At 45.0% G+C, this 18,787-nt stretch overlaps 1 protein-coding gene across 1 annotated transcript; it reads right to left on the bottom strand.

Moving 5' to 3' along the window:
- Nucleotides 1-10,757: 10,757 nt before the first annotated feature.
- Nucleotides 10,758-18,374, bottom strand: LOC308579740 (vomeronasal type-2 receptor 26-like; the record flags this gene model as incomplete). The annotated part of the gene is made up of 6 exons (XM_081180673.1): nt 10,758-11,668; nt 12,130-12,256; nt 14,205-14,432; nt 15,991-16,794; nt 17,208-17,499; nt 18,172-18,374. 6 exons carry the CDS (start codon nt 18,372-18,374, stop codon nt 10,758-10,760), a joined length of 2,565 nt encoding a protein of 854 aa, XP_081036799.1.
- Between the last annotated feature and the right edge of the window lie 413 nt (nt 18,375-18,787).

An 18,787-nucleotide genomic window follows, 5' to 3' on the forward strand; every position in this document is an offset into this window, starting at 1 on the left:
AGTATATTCATTTTTTATGCACACCTGCCCCAATATAAGCGTTTTTCTAAGCACTGGTTGGAGAACTGCGTCAAACAAAAAACTAATAAAAGTGGGAATTTCAAAGGATGGCTGTGCTTCCCTTCTTGAATTGTTTCTGAAAGTATGGATTAGGTAGGTTCCCCCCTTTTAAATCAAACTGAAACAAGTTTCTAATATGGACTCACAGCACACATTCTCCCTCAAAGCTGTGTGCTTGGTGGAGAGAGTGGGGTGCCAGAACATAGCCAGGTGGGTATTGCCTGGTCTGGAGAAGGAAGGAAGGCTTAGAGAGAGCCTGAGGAATGTTATCTCCCCTGCCCAAAAGAACTCCAGGTAACAGGAGTGATTGGGACTTGTTACCAGAAGGGTTGTGTCCTCTGAGGCCAGTGTAACGGAGCAAAAATTGGAACAGAAACTGGGTTTGCAATTTTTCACTTTACCACTCCACATTCTCTAGTGATGAGGAGCTCTCTATGTCCTAAACCAGGGATTCGCAAACTTTTTCAGACTGTCTATGATGGAAAAGAAAATACCGTACCTGCCATGGCTGTAGCCTTTGAGTTTCCAGTCTCCCCCTCACCCTTTGCTTAGATCTAGATGAATATGCAGCATTTAAGGCATGTGCCATGGTTTGGACAGCATTGTAGATTCTGTGGCAGTCCAGAGAAAGGCTTCTTTGCAGATCATCTTGGGGCAGCAGCAGTTCCGGTTTCTCTCTCTCTCTGCATCTTGTCCAGCCTTTCACTGACAATGCATCCTTTAAATAGGAACAATGAAAAGCTTTGTCCCAAAACTGCTTGATAGCAATGAAAAAGGGCTCAAAGTCATCATATTTGGTCCTTTCATTTGTCTCAATAAAGAAGGAAAAAATACCACGGATTTGTTGGAAAGATAAGCCACTGTACATCAACTCCAAGGAGACATCCCACATAGCTGTTGTGATCCAGATTTTCCCAACGAGGGATTTCATCTTAAGAGCATTTTGTACAATTAGTATTCCATCTAAGAAATAAGTCATCTCTGCATAGTAAACAAATACATGGACTTGTCTCCACTTGAGGAATGGAAGCAAATCCGTCCGTATTGTATTTGTATTCAGTCCTTGGATGGTTAGTGAGATGACAACACAAACATCACTTCGGGTGAGCACAGGTGTCAATGTCTTCATGAACCTCTCTCCATCGTCCGTGTCTGGAGCAATGAGACCAATCAATGTCCATCTGAAGTGATGGAGCAGCTTGACAATCCCTGGGTACTGGGCTTCTTCTTTGGGGACCATCCGGTAGAAAAAAGGATACTGCTTCTTATCATTTAGAACATTAGAGACAAAAGCATAACTGACCTGGGAAGGAATGGAAGATTTGTGACTCATTTGAGTTCAAATCAAGGCCCAAATATTTCCAACCCCTGCACTGGAATAATATTAGAAACATAGAATTGTAGAATTGGATGGGACCTTGAGGGTCATCTAGTCCAACCCCTGCAATGAAGGAATCTCAACTAATGCATCCTTGACAGATGGCCAGCCAACCTCTGCTAAAAAACCTCCAAAGAAGGAGAGCCCACTGTCTTCCAAGGGAGTCCATTCTACTGTCAAACAGCTCCTACTTTCAGAAAGTTATTCCTAATGTTCAGCTGGAATCTCCCTCATTGGTTCGGGTTCTACTACCTGGAGCAGCAGAAAGCAAGTTTGATCCATCTTCTATATCCTTTAGATATTGGAGGATGGCTATCATATTGAAATAATCATACATAAACATCATATTGAAATGTCTAAAAGAGCTTGCACATGTAATCCCAGAGCCTCTGTCTATAATCTTTGAGAATTCTTGGAGAACAGGTGAGGTCCATGCAAACTGGAGGTGGGCAAATGTTGTCCCCATCTTCAAAAAGGAGGTAACTACCAACCAGTAGGCATGACATCGATACCAGGGAAGGTCCTGAAACAGATAATTCAACAATCTGTCTGTGAGCATTTAAAAAAGGATGCTGTGATTACTGAGGTAACTGTTAGGGTGAATTTGTAACTGGTTTACTATCCAAACCCAAAGAGTGCTCATTTATAGTTCTTCATCATCTTGGAAAAAAGTAACAAGCAGGGTGCTGCAGGGTTCTGTCCTGGGCCTGTTGTTGTTCAATATCTTTATAAATGACTTGGATGAAGGAATTGATGGAGTGCTCATCCAATCTGTAGATAGGAGAACTAGGCCCAAACTAACAAAATGAATTTCAATAGCAACAAATGTAAGGCTCTGCACTTAAGCAAGAAGAATCAGCTGCACAAATATAAGTTGGGGGACACCTGACTTGCTAGTAGTACATGTGGAAAGGATCTGGGGTAGCTTGTGATCTTAGTAGACCACAAGCTTAACACGTAACAACAGTAGGATGCAGCAGCAAAAAAGCTCATGCTATTCTCGGCTGCATCAACAGAAGTATAGTGTCCAGATCAAGGAAAGTAATAGTACCACTCTATTCTGCCTTGGTCAAGCCACACCTGGAATACTGTGTCCAATTCTGGGCACCACAAATTAAGAAGGATGTTGACAAGCTGGAACATGGGCAGAGGAGGGTGGCTAAGACGACCAAGGGTCTGGAAACCAATACTTATGAGAAATGGTTGAAGGAGCTGCATATGTTAAGTCTGGAAAAGAAGAGACTGAGAGGAGATATGATAGCCACCTTCAAATATCTCAAGGGCTGTCACATGGATAATGGAATGAGCTTGGCTCTTTACTTAATGTCCGTCCCCCCACCAAACACTAAAGCTGGTATAAATGGAATAATAATGTCTGATGACATTTTGATGAGGATAATGCCATGTGGATGTTGAAAAACATGTATGAGGAACATCAAGTCCATCATAAAATGTTGTATGGAAGCATCCATAGTCTTGTTTTGAAATTGTGCGAAAATATATATGAGTAGAGATGACTATGTGAGAGAAGAAAGATATGTTTCTGTCCTCCAAGAGCAGTGAAATCTATTTCAATTCACAAACAATTCTCTGTTTTAAAAAGTATCTCTTTCCAGCATCACTTTGAATATACATCCCACCCATTTGTTGCATCCCCTAGATTTAGGCTCAGCCAGCAAATGCCCCACCTGTCTCCATTCCTACCTGTGGAATTTTATATGTGCCCAGCAAGCTTGAAATCCAGATGGAGTTTTGAGAGCCAGCCCCTTCCAAAACAGTGAATACATTAGTCTGTCTACCACAGTTGTAGTTTGGAATATTTGCCTGCCCAGGAGACAGCAGGTCCAGCAAGGCATCATAGGTCACCCTTCCATCAAAAAAGTTCTCATGGATGCTATAGCCCAGGGTGATGTTGGGTAAGAGCTTGGGATTCCGATTGATCTCTTGGATGGAAAACACAAAGGACGAGAGCTGCCAGTATTTTGTGGTTCCTTTCCTACAAAAATGTACATATCAGATCATCCTTGAGCATTCAGTGAACATATCAGATTTAACTCTGGCTGTTTTACAAGCTTTTACAGATAAGAGGAGTTTGGATTTGATATCCTGCTTTATCACTACCCAAAGAAGTCTCAAAGTGGCTAACATTCTCCTTTCCCTTCCTCCCCCACAACAAACACTCTGTGAGGTCAGTGGGGCTGAGAGACTTCAGAGAGATGTGACTAGCCCGAGGTCACCCAGCAGTTGCATGTGAAGGAGCGGAGACGCAAACCCAGTTCACCAGATTACGAGTCTACCACTCCTAACCACTACACCACACTGGCTCCCTCTTGATGATTCACCCTCTTGCCAACATTTTATTTTCTTAACTTTCCATTTCCCTGACCATTGTCTCCTCCATTTGTTCTCATTATATGGGACGCATGCAATGGAGTCTAGTGTACTCTATAGTGCAGATCAAGCGAAATCATAGCAACTGCACGCTCATGCGCACACATGAGCTTACTTGCCCCTCCCCCAATATTTTATTCAAGTTGGCACCCCTGCTTACAATGTGAAAAATGAATAACTGCAACGTAACAAAACGACGAAGAAAAACAAAAAAAAATTGCAACCATACGGAACCATTTCTGCATAAATCGCAATATCTAAAATCAAGATGTAAAAAACCCCAACAGCAACATCCCCTGCTCCCACGACAACCCTGCCAAACAACACTGCAGCCCAAGTCTGTTCAGCATCCTCAGCTTTTGTAGCTGGTATCAGTCAGCACCCAACCACCTGGCCAGGTGCGAAGAAGAAGAAGAAGAAGAAGAAGAAGAAGAAGAAGAAGAAGAAGAAGAAGAAGAAGAAGAGTTTGGATTTGATATCCCGCCTTTCACTCCCCCTTCAGGAGTCTCAAAGCGGCTAACATTCTCCTTTCCCTTCCTCCCCCACAACAAACACTCTGTGAGGTGAGTGGGGCTGAGAGACTTCAGAGAAGTGTGACTGGCCCAAGGTCACCCAGCAGCTGCATGTGGAGGAGCGGAGACGCGAACCCAGTTACCCAGATTACGTGACTACCGCTCTTAATCACTACACCACACTGGATAGGAAGGAAGGAAGGGAGCAAACAGGAAGCAAAGCACCCATAATTCCATGGCTTACCAAAGAAAGCTGGTAGAGGGAGTGCTGTTGAAGCTATGAGCTCGAAATAAAGTATTTGTGGCAGAGATGACCCCGCTGATGAACTGGTCTCCTGGCCTGTAATAATTAGCTGAGTCTATTCCATCCCTTTTCAAAGTAAGAGGGCACCTTGTATTTTGTATCACGCAGCCTGCGTAAGGCAGTAGCAGCAGCAGAACCAGGGCCATGCTGGGTCTTCCTGGAAGTGCTGCCTCCTTTATGGCAGCTCTCCTACGATGAATTAGAAGAATCGTTGGAAGAAGCCAAAGCTTTTGTTGCAGTGATTATGGCGGTTCAGTAGCTTTCTTGATGGAGCCCAGCCAAGGAATCACAAAGGGCAGAGTTATTATGTCCTCCATCTCAGCCCAGGCTTTCGGTGGCACAGGAGATGTTTGTGTGGCTCAGATGCAAGACATCACCTCGTATTGTTCTAATTTCCAACGTGTCTTTTAGCAGACTCGAAGTTGATCTGGACAAATCTCTTGGGCTTTAGTGCAAAGTATCAGCACCCCTCTCCCCATGAATCACTATTATTTTGATAATTATAAAGGGAAGAAGTATCACTTCTGTGACACTCTGAACTCCTTATGCAGCTCCACCTGCAGGTGTGGCGCTGGAGGAAAAACATGTTTGTAAAAAAGGTTGACATCTGGCTCCAAATTCTGACATGATCATGCCCAACTTTGGTGAAATAAGACATTCATAGGAGTCAACGTTCAATGTTTCCTTTTAGGATTTACCTGAACTATCATGGGCAACTGCATGACATCTGGCAGAGGCCTGTTGCCTACTTATGTTGGTATATTACTTCTTTTAAAGCAACTCTCTCCCCCTCCCCCAAGGAAAAAGGATCGAGAGAGGAGGTTTGATATAGAAAAACAGGATTTCCTTTTCCTCACTTAGAGCAAAGCTTCCTGGTTTAGCACAATGGGCTTGGGGAATTTCCATACAGCTGTTTATTGTGCCTTCAGCACGGCATATACTTTTGTGTCTTCACAATGTGAAGTAACGGTTAGAGTGCTGGAATAGGGCCTGGGAGGCTAGGGTTCAAATCCTCTCTCAGCAAGGAAGCTCCCTCTTGTGTTTCTGCCTCCCTACGGCTTGTATGACTTGTTTGTTGCAGCAGCCCATGCTACAAGATCTCCACCGAATGCAGTGTTTGGGTGTCTTTTCTGCCCACCTACCAGAGCACCAAGGTTAAATACATGGTAGCCGTGCAGGTCTTCTCTATCTTGGCCTCCAGTGCTGGGCTTCTGGGCTGCATCTTCCTCCCCAAGTGCTACATCATGATACTGAGATCTGATCTGAATAAAAAGGAGCACTTGACAACAAAAACTAAAGATAGCACCTGACTCTGAAAATATTATTTTATAGCTGGACGGCAGGGTTGCAGTAATGGAACTGCAATACTTCTAATTTAAATGTAGCTTCACACATGGTAAATCACCCCTGATGAAATTTATTTAAATTATTTATTTCATAAAATTCACATTCCGCTTCATTGTAGAAAAAATAATAATCTCAGAGCAATTTCCATAAGGGTAAAGCAATAAAATTACCATTTTATTTATTTTATTTTATTTATTTACAAAAAGGTAAAACCACAATAGAGTAAACCAGGCATAGGCAAACTCGGCCCTCCAGATGTTTTGGGACTACAATTCCCATCAACCCTGACCACTGGTCCTGTTAGCTAGGGATCATGGGAGTTGCACTTTTGTCCTTTTGGTGTACCGACCTCCCCGCTACACCAAGGATTCCCTGCCCAAGCTGCTTCAGGTTGTGGAAGATATGCTTCTGGAGACACTTAGTTTGGTTGCCCTAGGGGATTTTAACATCCATGCCGACACAACCTTACAAGGGGTCGCTCGGGACTTCGTGGAAAGCACCAAGGGGCTGTCCCTGAATAAGTTTGGCCCAACTCATAGCCGCGGACATGCCTTAGACCTGGTGTTCACCTCTAGTGATGTGGGTGATCTGACACTAAGTAAAAGTGAAACAAAAGAAGTGCTATGGTCAGATCACCTCCTGGTGCAACTGGACTTCTCCGCGACCCTTCCCATCTGCAGGGAGGGGGGACCAATTTGGATGGTCCGCCCCCGCCACTTAATGGGTCCAAATGGTTTCCAGAGAGTGGTAGGGGATGCTTTATCCCAAGTTGATAGCCTTTCAGCTGATTCCCTGGTGACCCATTGGAATACAGAGTTAACCAGGGCTATTGACTGTCTGACTCTGAAGCGCCCTCTCTTATTGCATGGAGCCCAGACAGCCCCATGGTTTCCCCCGGAGCTGAGGGCGATGAAACAATCGCTGAGATGGCTAGAGCGCCGGTGGCGGAAAGCTCATTCTGAATCGGACCAGACATGGTGGGGGATGAGTGTTCAGACCCCTGGGCTCTCACTTGTGGGGTGCCTCAGGGTTCTGTCCTCTCCCCCATGCTTTTCAACATCTACATGCAGCTGCTGGGAGAGATCATCAGGGGGTTTGGGCTGGGTGTTCATCAGTATGCGGATGATACCCAGCTCTACCTCTCTTTCAAATCAGAACCAGTGAAGGCGGTGATGGTCCTGTGTGAGTGTCTGGAGGCGGTTGGAGGATGGATGGCGGCAAACAGATTGAGATTGAATCCTGACAAGACAGTAGTACTGTTTTTGGGGGACAGGAGGCGGGCAGGTGTGGAGGATTCCCTGGTCCTGAATGGGGTAACTGTGCCCCTGAAGGACCAGGTGCACAGCCTGGGAGTCATTTTGGACTCACAGCTGTCCATGGAGGCACAGGTTAATTCTGTGTCCAGGGCAGCTGTCTACCAGCTCCATCTGGTACGTAGGCTGAGACCCTATCTGCCCACGGACTGTCTTGCCAGAGTGGTCTATGCTCTAGTAATCTCCCGCTTGGACTACTGCAATGCGGTCTACATGGGGCTACCTTTGAAGGTGACTCGGAAACTGCAATTAATCCAGAATGCGGCAGCTAGACTGGTGACTGGGAGTGGCCGCCGAGACCATATAACACCTGAAAGATCTGCATTGGCTCCCAGTACATTTCTGAGCACAATTCAAAGTGTTGGTGCTGACCTTTAAAGCCCTAAATGGCCTCGGTCCAGTATACCTGAAGGAGCGTCTCCACCTCCATCGTTCTACCTGGACACTGAGGTCCAGCACCGAGGCCTTCTGGCAGTTCCCTCACTGCGAGAAGAAAAGTTACAGGGAACCAGGCAGAGGGCCTTCTCGGTAGTGGCGCCCTCCCTGTGGAACGCCCTCCCACCAGATGTCAAAGAGAACAACAACTACCAGACTTTTAGAAGACATCTGAAGGCAGCCCTGTTTAGGGAAGCTTTTAATGTTTGATGTATTATAGTATTTTAATATTCTTTTGGAAGCCGCCCAGAGTGGCTGGGGAAACCCAGCCAGATGGGCGGGGTATAAATAATAAATTATATTATTATTATTATTATTATTTTGCAGATAAAGTCGCTCAGATTCAGAAGGAGGTAGACTCCACCGTGGGAGCAGGGCCGGGGCGGGAGAGTGCTGGAGTCCTGTCTAGTCATGGGATCAATTTCAATCTGTTACTTCCGAGGATGTGGACAGGCTGTTTAGACGAGTTAAACCAACCACCTGTCTTCTTGATCCTTCCTGGCTGATAAAAGCAAGCCGGGAAGGGCTGGGCGATGGGGTCTGTGGGGTAGTGAATGCTTCCCTCTGTGAGGGAGCCTTCCCAGGTCCCCTGAAAGAGGCAGTCATTAAACCGCTTCTTAAAAATACATCCTTAGACCTGGCCAATATGGCCAACTATCACCCAGTCTCAAATCTTCCATTCTTGGGCAAGGTGATTGAGCGGGTGGTTGCTGAACAACTCCAGGCACGCCTGGAGGATGCGGACCATTTGGATCCCTTCCAATCAGGATTCAGGCCTCACCATGGGACTGAAACTGCCTTGGTCGCACTGGTTGATGATCTCCGGCGGGCTAGGGACAAAGGTGAGAGCTATTTCCTAGTTCTGCTGGATCTCTCAGTGGCTTTTGATACCATTGACAATAACATCCTTCTGGACTGTCTTGAGGGGCTGGGAGCTGGGGGCACTGTTATACAGTGGTTTCACTCCTTCCTCCTGGGCCGTGTTCAGAAAGTGGTGGTGGGGGATGAATGTTCAGACCCCTGGGCTCTCACTTGTGGGGTGCCTCAGGGTTCTGTCCTCTCCCCCATGCTTTTTAACTTGAAGCTGCTGGAAGAGATTATCAGGGGTTTGGGGCTGAGTGTTCATCAATATGGGGATCATACCCAGCTCTACCTCTTTTTTAAATCAGAACCAGTGAAGGCAGTGAAGGTCCTGCGTGAGTGTCTGGAGGCAGTTGGAGAATGGATGGCAGCTAACAGATTGAGGTTGAATCCTGACAAGACAGAAGTACTGTTCTTGGGGGACAGGGGGTGGGCTGGTGCGGAGGACTCCCTAATGCTGAATGGGGTAACTGTGCCCCTGAAGGACCAGGTGCGCAGACTGGGAGTCATTTTGGACTCACAGCTGTCCATGGAGGAACAGGTTAATTCTGTGTCCAGGGCAGCTGTCTACCAGCTCCATCTGGTACGCAGGCTGAGACCCTCCCTGCCCACAGACTGTCTTGCCAGAGTGGTGTATGCTCTAGTAATCTCCCGCTTGGACTACTGCAATGCGGTCTACATGGGGCTACCTTTGAAGGTGACTCGGAAACTGCAATTAATCCAGAATGCGGCAGCTAGACTGGTGACTGGGAGTGGCCGCCGAGACCATATAACACCTGAGAGATCTGCATTGGCTCCCAGTACATTTCTGAGCACAATTCAAAGTGTTGGTGCTGACCTTTAAAGCCCTAAACGGCCTCGGTCCTGTATAACTGAAGAAGCGTCTCCACCCCCATCGTTCAGCCCAGTCACTGAGGACCAGTGCCGAGGGCCTTCTGGTGGTTCCCTCACTGCGAGAAGTGAGGTTACAGGGAACCAGGCAGAGGGCCTTCTAGGTGGTGGCACCTGCCCTGTGGAATGCCCTCAGAGCAGATGTCAAGGCAATACGCAACTATTTTACTTTTAAAAGACAACTGAAGGTGACCCTGTTTAGGGAAGTTTTTAATGTTTGATGCCGTTTTGTGTTTTTAATATTTGGTTGGAAGCCGTCGAGAGTGGCTGGGGAAACAAAGTCAGATGGGCGGGGTATAAATAATAAATTATTATTATATTATTATTTTTTAAAAGTGGGGGCAGAGAGAGTCGGAAAGAAAGAGGGAGGATTGACCAATGCAACTGGCGCTGGGAGGTTTCTGCTGTGTTTCGAAAGGCGTTTCAGGAGTGACTTTGGTTTGGATGCTTGAAAACTAGCCACGAGTATGTGGGAGAGGGAAAAGAGTCGGGGGGAATTGGCCAGGATTAGGCTGGGGAGTGTTGAGAGAGTGACAGGGCCTCCCCGCCTATCTCCCCCCACCCCTCCTCTTTCCTTTTGCCCATGGCCAGGCTGAACATCTGATAAGAACTGAATTAGGAAGGGCGGTGAGAGACAGACCAACAGCTGCTGCCACTGGGAGTATCTTGTGAGTCACATGTAAGAGGCTTGAGAATTGTTGGTTGTTTCTTTCTTTCAGTGCGACAGCCCCCACCCACCTCGTTAGACCCAACTCGGTGAGCCTGCCCTGTACAGAAACAACCGTTGCCAAGAAGGGAAGACCAGCAGCCGCCAATGGCCAGTTTGATGGATGACACTGCAATAAACCAGCACTTCTAAAACATGAAGTACAAAGGGTCTGTGACGAGTGGTGAGTTATTATGCATTGATTTTTATTGATACCAGGCAGACACATTTAAGGTACACATTTCTGTTGAAGACATTCTTATTTAGACAGGCTCACTAAGATGTTCATAAAACTTGTACGAGTTTTTAATTTGTTTTAGTTGATTCTATTGTGGTTTCACCTTTTTGTAAATAAAATGATAATTTTATTGCTTTATCCTTTTGGAAACTGCTTTGAGGTTTTTCTACAATGAAGTGGAATGTCAATTTTATGAAAAAAATAAATTTAATAAATTCCAACAAGTGTGATTTATCATGTGTGAAGTTACATTTAAATGAGAAGCACTGCAGTTCCATTACTGCTGCAGTGCAGTTCAGCTATAAAATAATATTTTCAGAGTCAGGTGCTGTCTTTAGCTTTTGTTGTGAGATGCTCCTTTGTATTCAGATTAGGCCTCAATATGATAATGTAGCACTTGGGAAGGAAGATGCAGCCCAGAAGCCCAGCACTGGAGGCCAGGATAGAGAAGACCTGCACAGCTACCATGTATTTCCCCTTGGTGCTCTGGTAGGTGGGCACAAAGGACACCCAAACGCTGCAGAAGACCAACATGCTGAAGGTGATCAGCTTGGCTTCATTGAAGGCCCCAGGCAGCTTCCTGGCCAGGAAAGCCACCGTGAAGCAGATGGCAGCCAGGAAGCCCATGTAGCCAAGGACAGTGTAAAACATGGCAACAGATCCTTCATTGCATTGCAGGATGATCTCTCCAGCCTGGGAGTGCATGTCAGAGTCTGGGAAAGGGGGAGAGATGCCCATCCAGATGGTCCAGATGACAACTTGAACACCAGAACAGGAAATGACAATGGAGTTGGCCAGACTCTTCCCCAGCCATCTCCTCACCTTGTTCCCGGGTTTTGTGGCCATGAAGGCCAGCACCACAGTGATGGTTTTAGCCAGTACAGAAGACACGGCAACTGAGAAGATGATGCTGAAGGCCGTTTGTCGGAGAAGGCAGGTTAATTTACATGGCCGGCCAATGAAGAGGAAGGAGGACAAAAAGGAGAGCAAGAGAGAGACGAGGAGGATGTAGGAGAGGTCACGATTGTTGGCTTTGACAATAGGAGTTTCCAGGAATTTAATGAAGATTCCTATCACAGAGACTGTGGTGACAGACAATAAGAGTGCCATGGAAGTCAAGAGGACCCCCAAAGTATCTTCATAGGCTAGGAAGCTGATAATTTTGGGGACACATTGATCTTGGTCCTTGCTCGGATGCTCATCTTCTGGACATTTGTTGCAATGCTCTGCATCTGCAATGAGCAAGAAAGACCACTGTCATGGCATCTCTGTTCCATCTATAATATTGATCTAGACTCTTCAAGATTGCTTGGAACATCATTCTGGGTGGCAGCTTAGACCCATAGCATAGAATTTTCCAAATTATGCAAATCAGACTCCAAGGTGCACATTGAGATTTCACCCTCCCTGTGTTTACTTCTACTGAAGATGCACCTTTTGGATCAGATGCCTATGGTTGGTGGGACATGCCAGCCACTGTCATGCCACACATTGCTTTTCATGCCCACCTCCTCCTCCAGGTTCATCCATCCAGCTCATTAACCGTGAAGTTAGCATTTGTTTTGCTAATCTCCAGAAATAATGTAGGAACACACTTCCCCATTTCTGGAAATTAAACAAACATACAGAAACATACCCCAAATTATGTCTGTGCTCTCCTGAAAGGGCTTCTTTTCTCCCTGGCATCCCTTACCTTCTCGAGTGGAGAAGGTCCCTTCCGCACATGGTGCACAACCATAACAGCACAATGGCTTTCCTTCCTGAATCACCTTGACGTATCCTGGGTGACAGCTTTTGGTGCACTGTGACTGTGGCAAGGTCTAACCATAAAGAGAAGGAAAAGTGGCAGAAATGTATCAATAAGCTACTGAACTGAGTCAAAGACATAGAAAAGGCATAGCCTTATTTCACTAGCAAATGACTCCAGTTTTTTAGGTTTGCCTGTCTCGATTCCCAGAATGGTCAGTTGTCCTTCAGAAGCTGCATTCACTAGTTTTCCACTTTTAGTTAGTGAATAAATTTTCTAAACTCATTTCTGCCTTTGGTCATATCTAATTAATTACCTAGTGTTGCCATCTGTCTGGGTTTCCCTACACATTTCCTCTTTTGGGGGCCCGGTGTGCATTTTACAAGAAATATTCGGGTTTGGATTTTTTATAAGAAATCATCATCATCATCATCATCATCATCATCGGGGTGGGGCACTGTGCTCTGGAAGTAAAACTGCTATATCAGAGCAAGGCTGTTGCAGTGAAGATCAGGTCGGAGCTGGGGTCCTGTTTCCGCTCAGACTGGCAGTGGCTTGGCCTTGGGAAGCTTGGGCATGGGTTTGGGGTGTAGCAGCTGCCAGCCCAAGCCAGGGAAAGAGGTGTGCAGGTGCACCTTTTGGATTTTATTGGTATTTGGCCTATGCTTAAAAACACTGCAATGGGTAAGAGGTCTTACTGAGTGATCAACATTCTTAAATTCTCCATCCATCCCCTTGAGCCACACAATGGCATCCCGGTCAATGTGGAACCTGGTTTCTGGGGATGCCTGCCGCTCTATAGCTATACAGTGGTACCTCAGGTTACATACGCTTCAGGTTACATACACTTCAGGTTACAGACTCCGCTAACCCAGAAATAGTACCTCGGGTTAAGAACTTTGCTTCAGGATAAGAACAGAAATCGTGCTCTGGCGGCGCGGCAGCAGCGGGAGGCCCCATTAGCTAAAGTGGTGCTTCAGGTTAAGAACAGTTTCAGGTTAATAACAGACCTCCGGAACGAATAAAGTTCTTAACACGGGGTACCACTGTAGAAGCTATAGAAGTGGTTTCTTAGGTTTGCCCATCTTGTTCTCAGAATGGCCAGTAGTCTTTCAGAAGCTGCATTCATCAGTTTTCCACGTTTCCTTATTGAATAAATTTTCTAAACTGATTTCTGCCTCTTGTCATATCTTATTAATTACTCAGTGTTGCCATAGGTCTGGGTTTCCCCTCATATGTCCTCTTTTTGGGGCCCAATGTGCATTTTACATGGTTTTTATAAGACATTATTATTATTATTATTATTAGTAGTAGTAGTAGTAGTAGTAGTAGTAGTAGATAGTAGTAGTAGTATATGCTTGGGAAGGCGATGTGCTCTGGAAATCGAAGTGCAGTATCAGAGCGAGGCTGTTGCAGTGAAGATCAGGTAAGAGCTGGGGTCATGTTTCTGCTCAGACCGGCATCAACTTGGGCTTGGGTTCAGCCTTGGGCAGTTTGGGCTTGGGTTTGGGCTACTCTGCATGCCTCAGCCACTGCCACCCCAAGCCAGGACAAGAGGTGTGTGTTCGTGGCAGTGCACCCACACGTGTGTGCCTCTTTACCAGGCTTGGGCTGGCAGCGGCTGTGGCTGTCCTCTCTCCCCCCCCATCACAATATGGTAACCCTAAATGACCTCTTTTACTACCCAACAAATTACTAGAGTGCATGGTTTTCCTTTCTCCCCCCTCAACTTGCCCTCATTTCCATTTCTTTATGAAGTGTTTCTATACCACCGTTTAACAACAGATCAGGACATTGTATAGAAACATAAAAACACTTATCCAACTATAAAGATGTGTACATGCTATATTCTCAAGACTAAATGTACTATAAACACATATACATGTCCTTTTATTTATGTCTTATATTCAAATAGCTTCCTATTTTGCTGATATATGTATATTCTTAAAAACATTGCAATGTGTGAGAGGTCATACATAGCAATCAATACTGATAAATTTTCCATCCATGGCTTTCCTCACCTGGGTAAATCCCTTGAGCCGCACAATGGCATCCTGGTCAATGCGAAACCAGGTTTCTCGGGATGGCTGCCGCTCTAGACTCCCAATTTTCACTGAAGCCACTGAAGTGTTGGGCCACACGATCCAGGTCAAAATATCAAGGCTGGCTGCAAGTTCCCCATCTTTGTTCAAATACACGCCATCCATGGAAGTATTGTAACACTCAAAGTTACTTAGGAAAGGGTGGAACTAGAATGGCACACAGAGAAAATGAAGGTTATTTCAGCACTGCCCATTTGGGGATAAATTTCCCTTCTTAATCCAGACAACACAGAGAACAGAGTAACCACAGCACAGACAGGAATCCTGTTGGGATACTGCCAGGGAGACAAAGTCCATCATGGCCCCAAGCCGTCTGCCGGACGATCCATCGATCTCCCATAGGCACGCAGTATCAGCAATTAGTGACATGAGTTTCCTGAAATATCTTGCCACATTCCAGAGCTCATGCACACTCTATCAGCAGATAATGCACAGAAAAAGTCACACTCAGGAGAGCATTATTTACAAGTTTTATTCAGCGTTGATCAGAACAAAGAAAGACATGACTGCCTGCGTCAGTGTCTCCAGCACACAGAGAGAAACGAAAGCAATAGAAACATAAACATCATGTGAACAGGAAATACGCAGACTCTGTGACTCACAGCCTGCTCCCTTTTAAGGTGGAACGGAAATATCCTAACAAATCCTTCACATCAGGAGTTCAATCTGGGGGCAGGAAATGGACCCCCTGAACCTTCCCTTGGCAATGGAGATACTATGTCATTGTCCTGGAACTTGGGGAACAGTAGACCCAAAGATGCCAAAGTGATGGTGATTTTTGCTTTGTGAAGATTTTTTTCTTGGAAAGCAAGTTGACGTCTAATGTCATTTTAAAATGTGTTGTGGAAAGAGGAGTTATTGATCCTTACATTCCCATCTTGCTCAGCAGAAGGTGAAGACAATTTATATACAGTTAAAGCTTTATATTCAGCAATGTGAATTCCCTTATTCATTCCTTTAAAAACAAACTTTGCCTCAGAACTAAAAAGATATATATATTTAAAAATCTGATAGGCTATGAGAAGGTATTGGGTATAGACGTAGAGATGTGGAAAAAATCTAATGGAACTTAAGTTCTGAGGCTCCCTGTGAAGTTCTCTCATTTTTCTAATCTTCCTCCAGGAAGGAGAATTGATACATAACCCCATTAGAGAAGGTACTAGTAGCCTCATTCCCAGCACTGCTCAGGTATTCCAAATATCAGTGCAGTTTTGAAAGCCTCAGCCCACTATATTGATTCAGAATGACACCTAATTACATTTGAATATACACACACAAAAGAAGAGGAAGAGGAGGAGGAAGAAGAGGAGGAGGAGTTTGGATTTGATATCCCGCCTTTCACTCCCCTTCAGGAGTCTCAAAGCGGCTAACATTCTCCTTTCCCTTCCTCCCCCACAACAAACACTCTGTGAGGTGAGAGGGGCTGAGAGACTTCAAAGAAGTGTGACCAGCCCAAGGTCACCCAGCAGCTGCATGTGGAGGAGCGGAGACGCGAACCCGGTTCCCCAGATTACGAGTCTACCGCTCTTAACCACTACACCACACTGGCTCACCACAAAACCTGCTCCCAGAGTTCAAGATCTAGGGGTCTCAATTTGGATCCAGGGTTTGTGTTCCCTTGGAAGGAGGCACTGTGGAGACTGGTATCTGCATGCATATAATATGTATATTTCAGTGGAGCTATCAGTGATGGAAAAAGGAATACCTGCCATGGCTGTAGCCTCTGAAGCCTCTGCCCGTCTCCTCCACCCATCATTGCCACCTGCTTGGATCTGGATGAGTAAGCAGCATTTAAGGCATGTGCCACAGCATACGCACTGCTATACATGTTGTAGTTGTCTGGAGAAAGACTCTGCACAAGGATATCCAAGGGCAATTCCCCTTTTTGGTCACATCTGAGACGTTCTTTCGCAGAAAACAAGTGCTTTGAAATGAAACAATCAAACACTTCCTTCCAGTAAGGAACTAAGCGACTGAAGTCAAAATTGTCGTGTTTTAGGGCAACCTCTGTCTGAATTAAGAAGGAAAAGAAACAGTGGCGGTGCTGGAGTTGTAATCTCCAGTCAGACAGTGTTGGGGTGATGTCCCACAAAGCTGTTGTGACCCAGACTTTCCCCTCAGTGGACTGTAGCCACAATGTGAGTATTTGATGTATAAAGAATATCCCGCTGAAGAAAGAACGAGTCTCTGCATAGTGAACAAATACATTGACTTGTCTCCATGTGAGAAATGAATCAACGTTAATTTTCACTTCATACCGAGTCATTTCTGGGATTCTGTATGAGACGGCAGCACAAATCCCATTCAAGGTGAGCATAGGGGTCAAGGACCTCACGAACCTTTCTCCGTTGTCATTGTTTGGAGCAAAGAGACCGATCCACGTCCATCTGAAATGCAGGAGCAACTTGACAATCCCTGTGTATTGGTGGTCATCTTTGGGGAGCATCCGGTAGAAAAAAGGGAACTGAGTTTTATCATTGATGTCATGGGAGACAAACCCATAACTAACCTGGATGGGAACAGAAAAGAAAAGTGTCTTGCTTGGCTTCCGTTGAAACACTTTGTATGCATGTCTCATCCCCATATCACAGAATTTCCATATGAAATATATATATATATTTATTAATAGAGAAATTGTGCCAGTAACAATCCTAACCAGGTCTGCTTAAAAAGAAGACATAGAATTTCTTGGGAATTAGCCCAAACCCTAGTCATACTAACATTATTTCAATAGACTCTCTGTTGTATTCATTCTGTGTGGATTGGAGCGAAATTCAACACCCTGTAACCTAGAAGGATTTAGAAAGAAAGAAGGCTGTTGAAAGGACAAATAAAACTCGAGACTGACAGTAACTTTGTCCCCGAGACAGAGAAAAAGGCCATTCAAAGCAAAGTGAAATTAAAGTGCACCCCATTTCACACCTGTGGGATTTTGTAGATGCCCAACATGTTCGAAATATGGAGAGAGATTTCAGAGTCTGCACCTTCTAGGACAGCCAGCAGGTTATTCTGCCTTCCACACCTGTAGTTTGGAATACTTGCATGACCAGTATAGAGCAGCTCTACCATGGCCTCGTATGTGATTCTTGCATTGTGATAGTTCTCAAAGATATTGTAGCCCAAGGTGATGTTGGGCAAGAGCCTGGGATTCTGGTTGATCTCGTGGATGGCGAGCAGGAAGGCCAGTTTGTGGAGTAAATCTATGTCTTTACTTCTGCAAGATATCATATATTCTGTATCATCACCCTCAATTTAACAACACATGTAACTTGCCTCACTCTGCAACATGAAGGGAATTTTGAAGCAATATAAATTTAGTTTTAGGGTGATACTCATGCTCAGTCATAAACAGGTTTTTAATAGCCAACCCACCTTGAAATGTTGGGACAATCCTCACCACAAAGGCAAGGCAGATGTGTCTATCCAATAATGTAGTGGTATATTCAGATGTGACAGTGTCTGTCATGACAGTAACAGCCATGCCACCGTCTAGGTTTGTACAACCTTACAAGAAAGACTTTTCATACTATGTCATGATACAATAATAAAATTGAAAATGCAACTTAAAACCAATAAACAGCAAGGCAAAAGGAAATAAGGCATTGATCCAGGGGATTTGGAGACATACACTAGGGTCCAATCTTATGGGTCAGGTAAAAGCTTTAATCTGTTATCAGAGTGTGCTATTCAAAATAAGATGGTGAAAATAGCTGGAGGGTTCATATTGCTCCCTTCCAGAATTGCATTGCAAAACAGAGACATATGAAGAGACTGGGATTTAGCAGGGAACGATGCAAGGAAATACCCACCATCTCTTTTAATGAGGTTTATAGCATTAGATTTATGGTTTCCTACCATTAAACTCATCCCCACATAATTTACTTACGGAGATATGTGGATAAAAGGATCCTGGGAGAAAGAGCCTGGTTGAGATATTCCACTTAGTGTGGGGATAATCCCACCGATGAGATGGTCTCCTGCTCTGTAAAAGTTAAAGGGATTATACTGATCTCTCACTAAATTCAAGGGACATTTTCCCTTCAGCTGCCCATAGACGTTGTAGAGCAGAAGTAGTATTATCATGGACATGTCTGAGGCTGTCACTCACTTCCCTCTCGCCCACTTGCTTCAAAGAAGCCAAAACTGAACAAAACTGCCTGCTATCAATGATTTTTCTAATACAGACAAGTCCCACCATGGCTTCTCATTCAAAGAGGGTGATATCACACTGACAGTATCCCTGCTATTTTGAAACCCCCAACCCAAGATCTCAGTGGAGTGCAACATATTTATACCTCAACCTTTTTCAGGCTTGATGCAATAAATTGCATCTTGTTGCTCCCAAATCTGGCAGTTTCTGCTAATGGTCTCAGATGTGATATTCATGGAAGTCCCTCGAGCTTTGGCAGAATTAGAGAACTAAATCACCATGATTTACACAATGATAAAGGGAAGAATTGCCTCTCCAATGGATCACAAACTCTCTATGTGGCTCCTTGCAC

This window comes from Podarcis bocagei (genome assembly GCF_964188305.1).
Source record: "Podarcis bocagei genome assembly, chromosome: 2".
In the NCBI taxonomy this organism is placed as follows: Eukaryota; Metazoa; Chordata; class Lepidosauria; order Squamata; family Lacertidae; genus Podarcis; species Podarcis bocagei.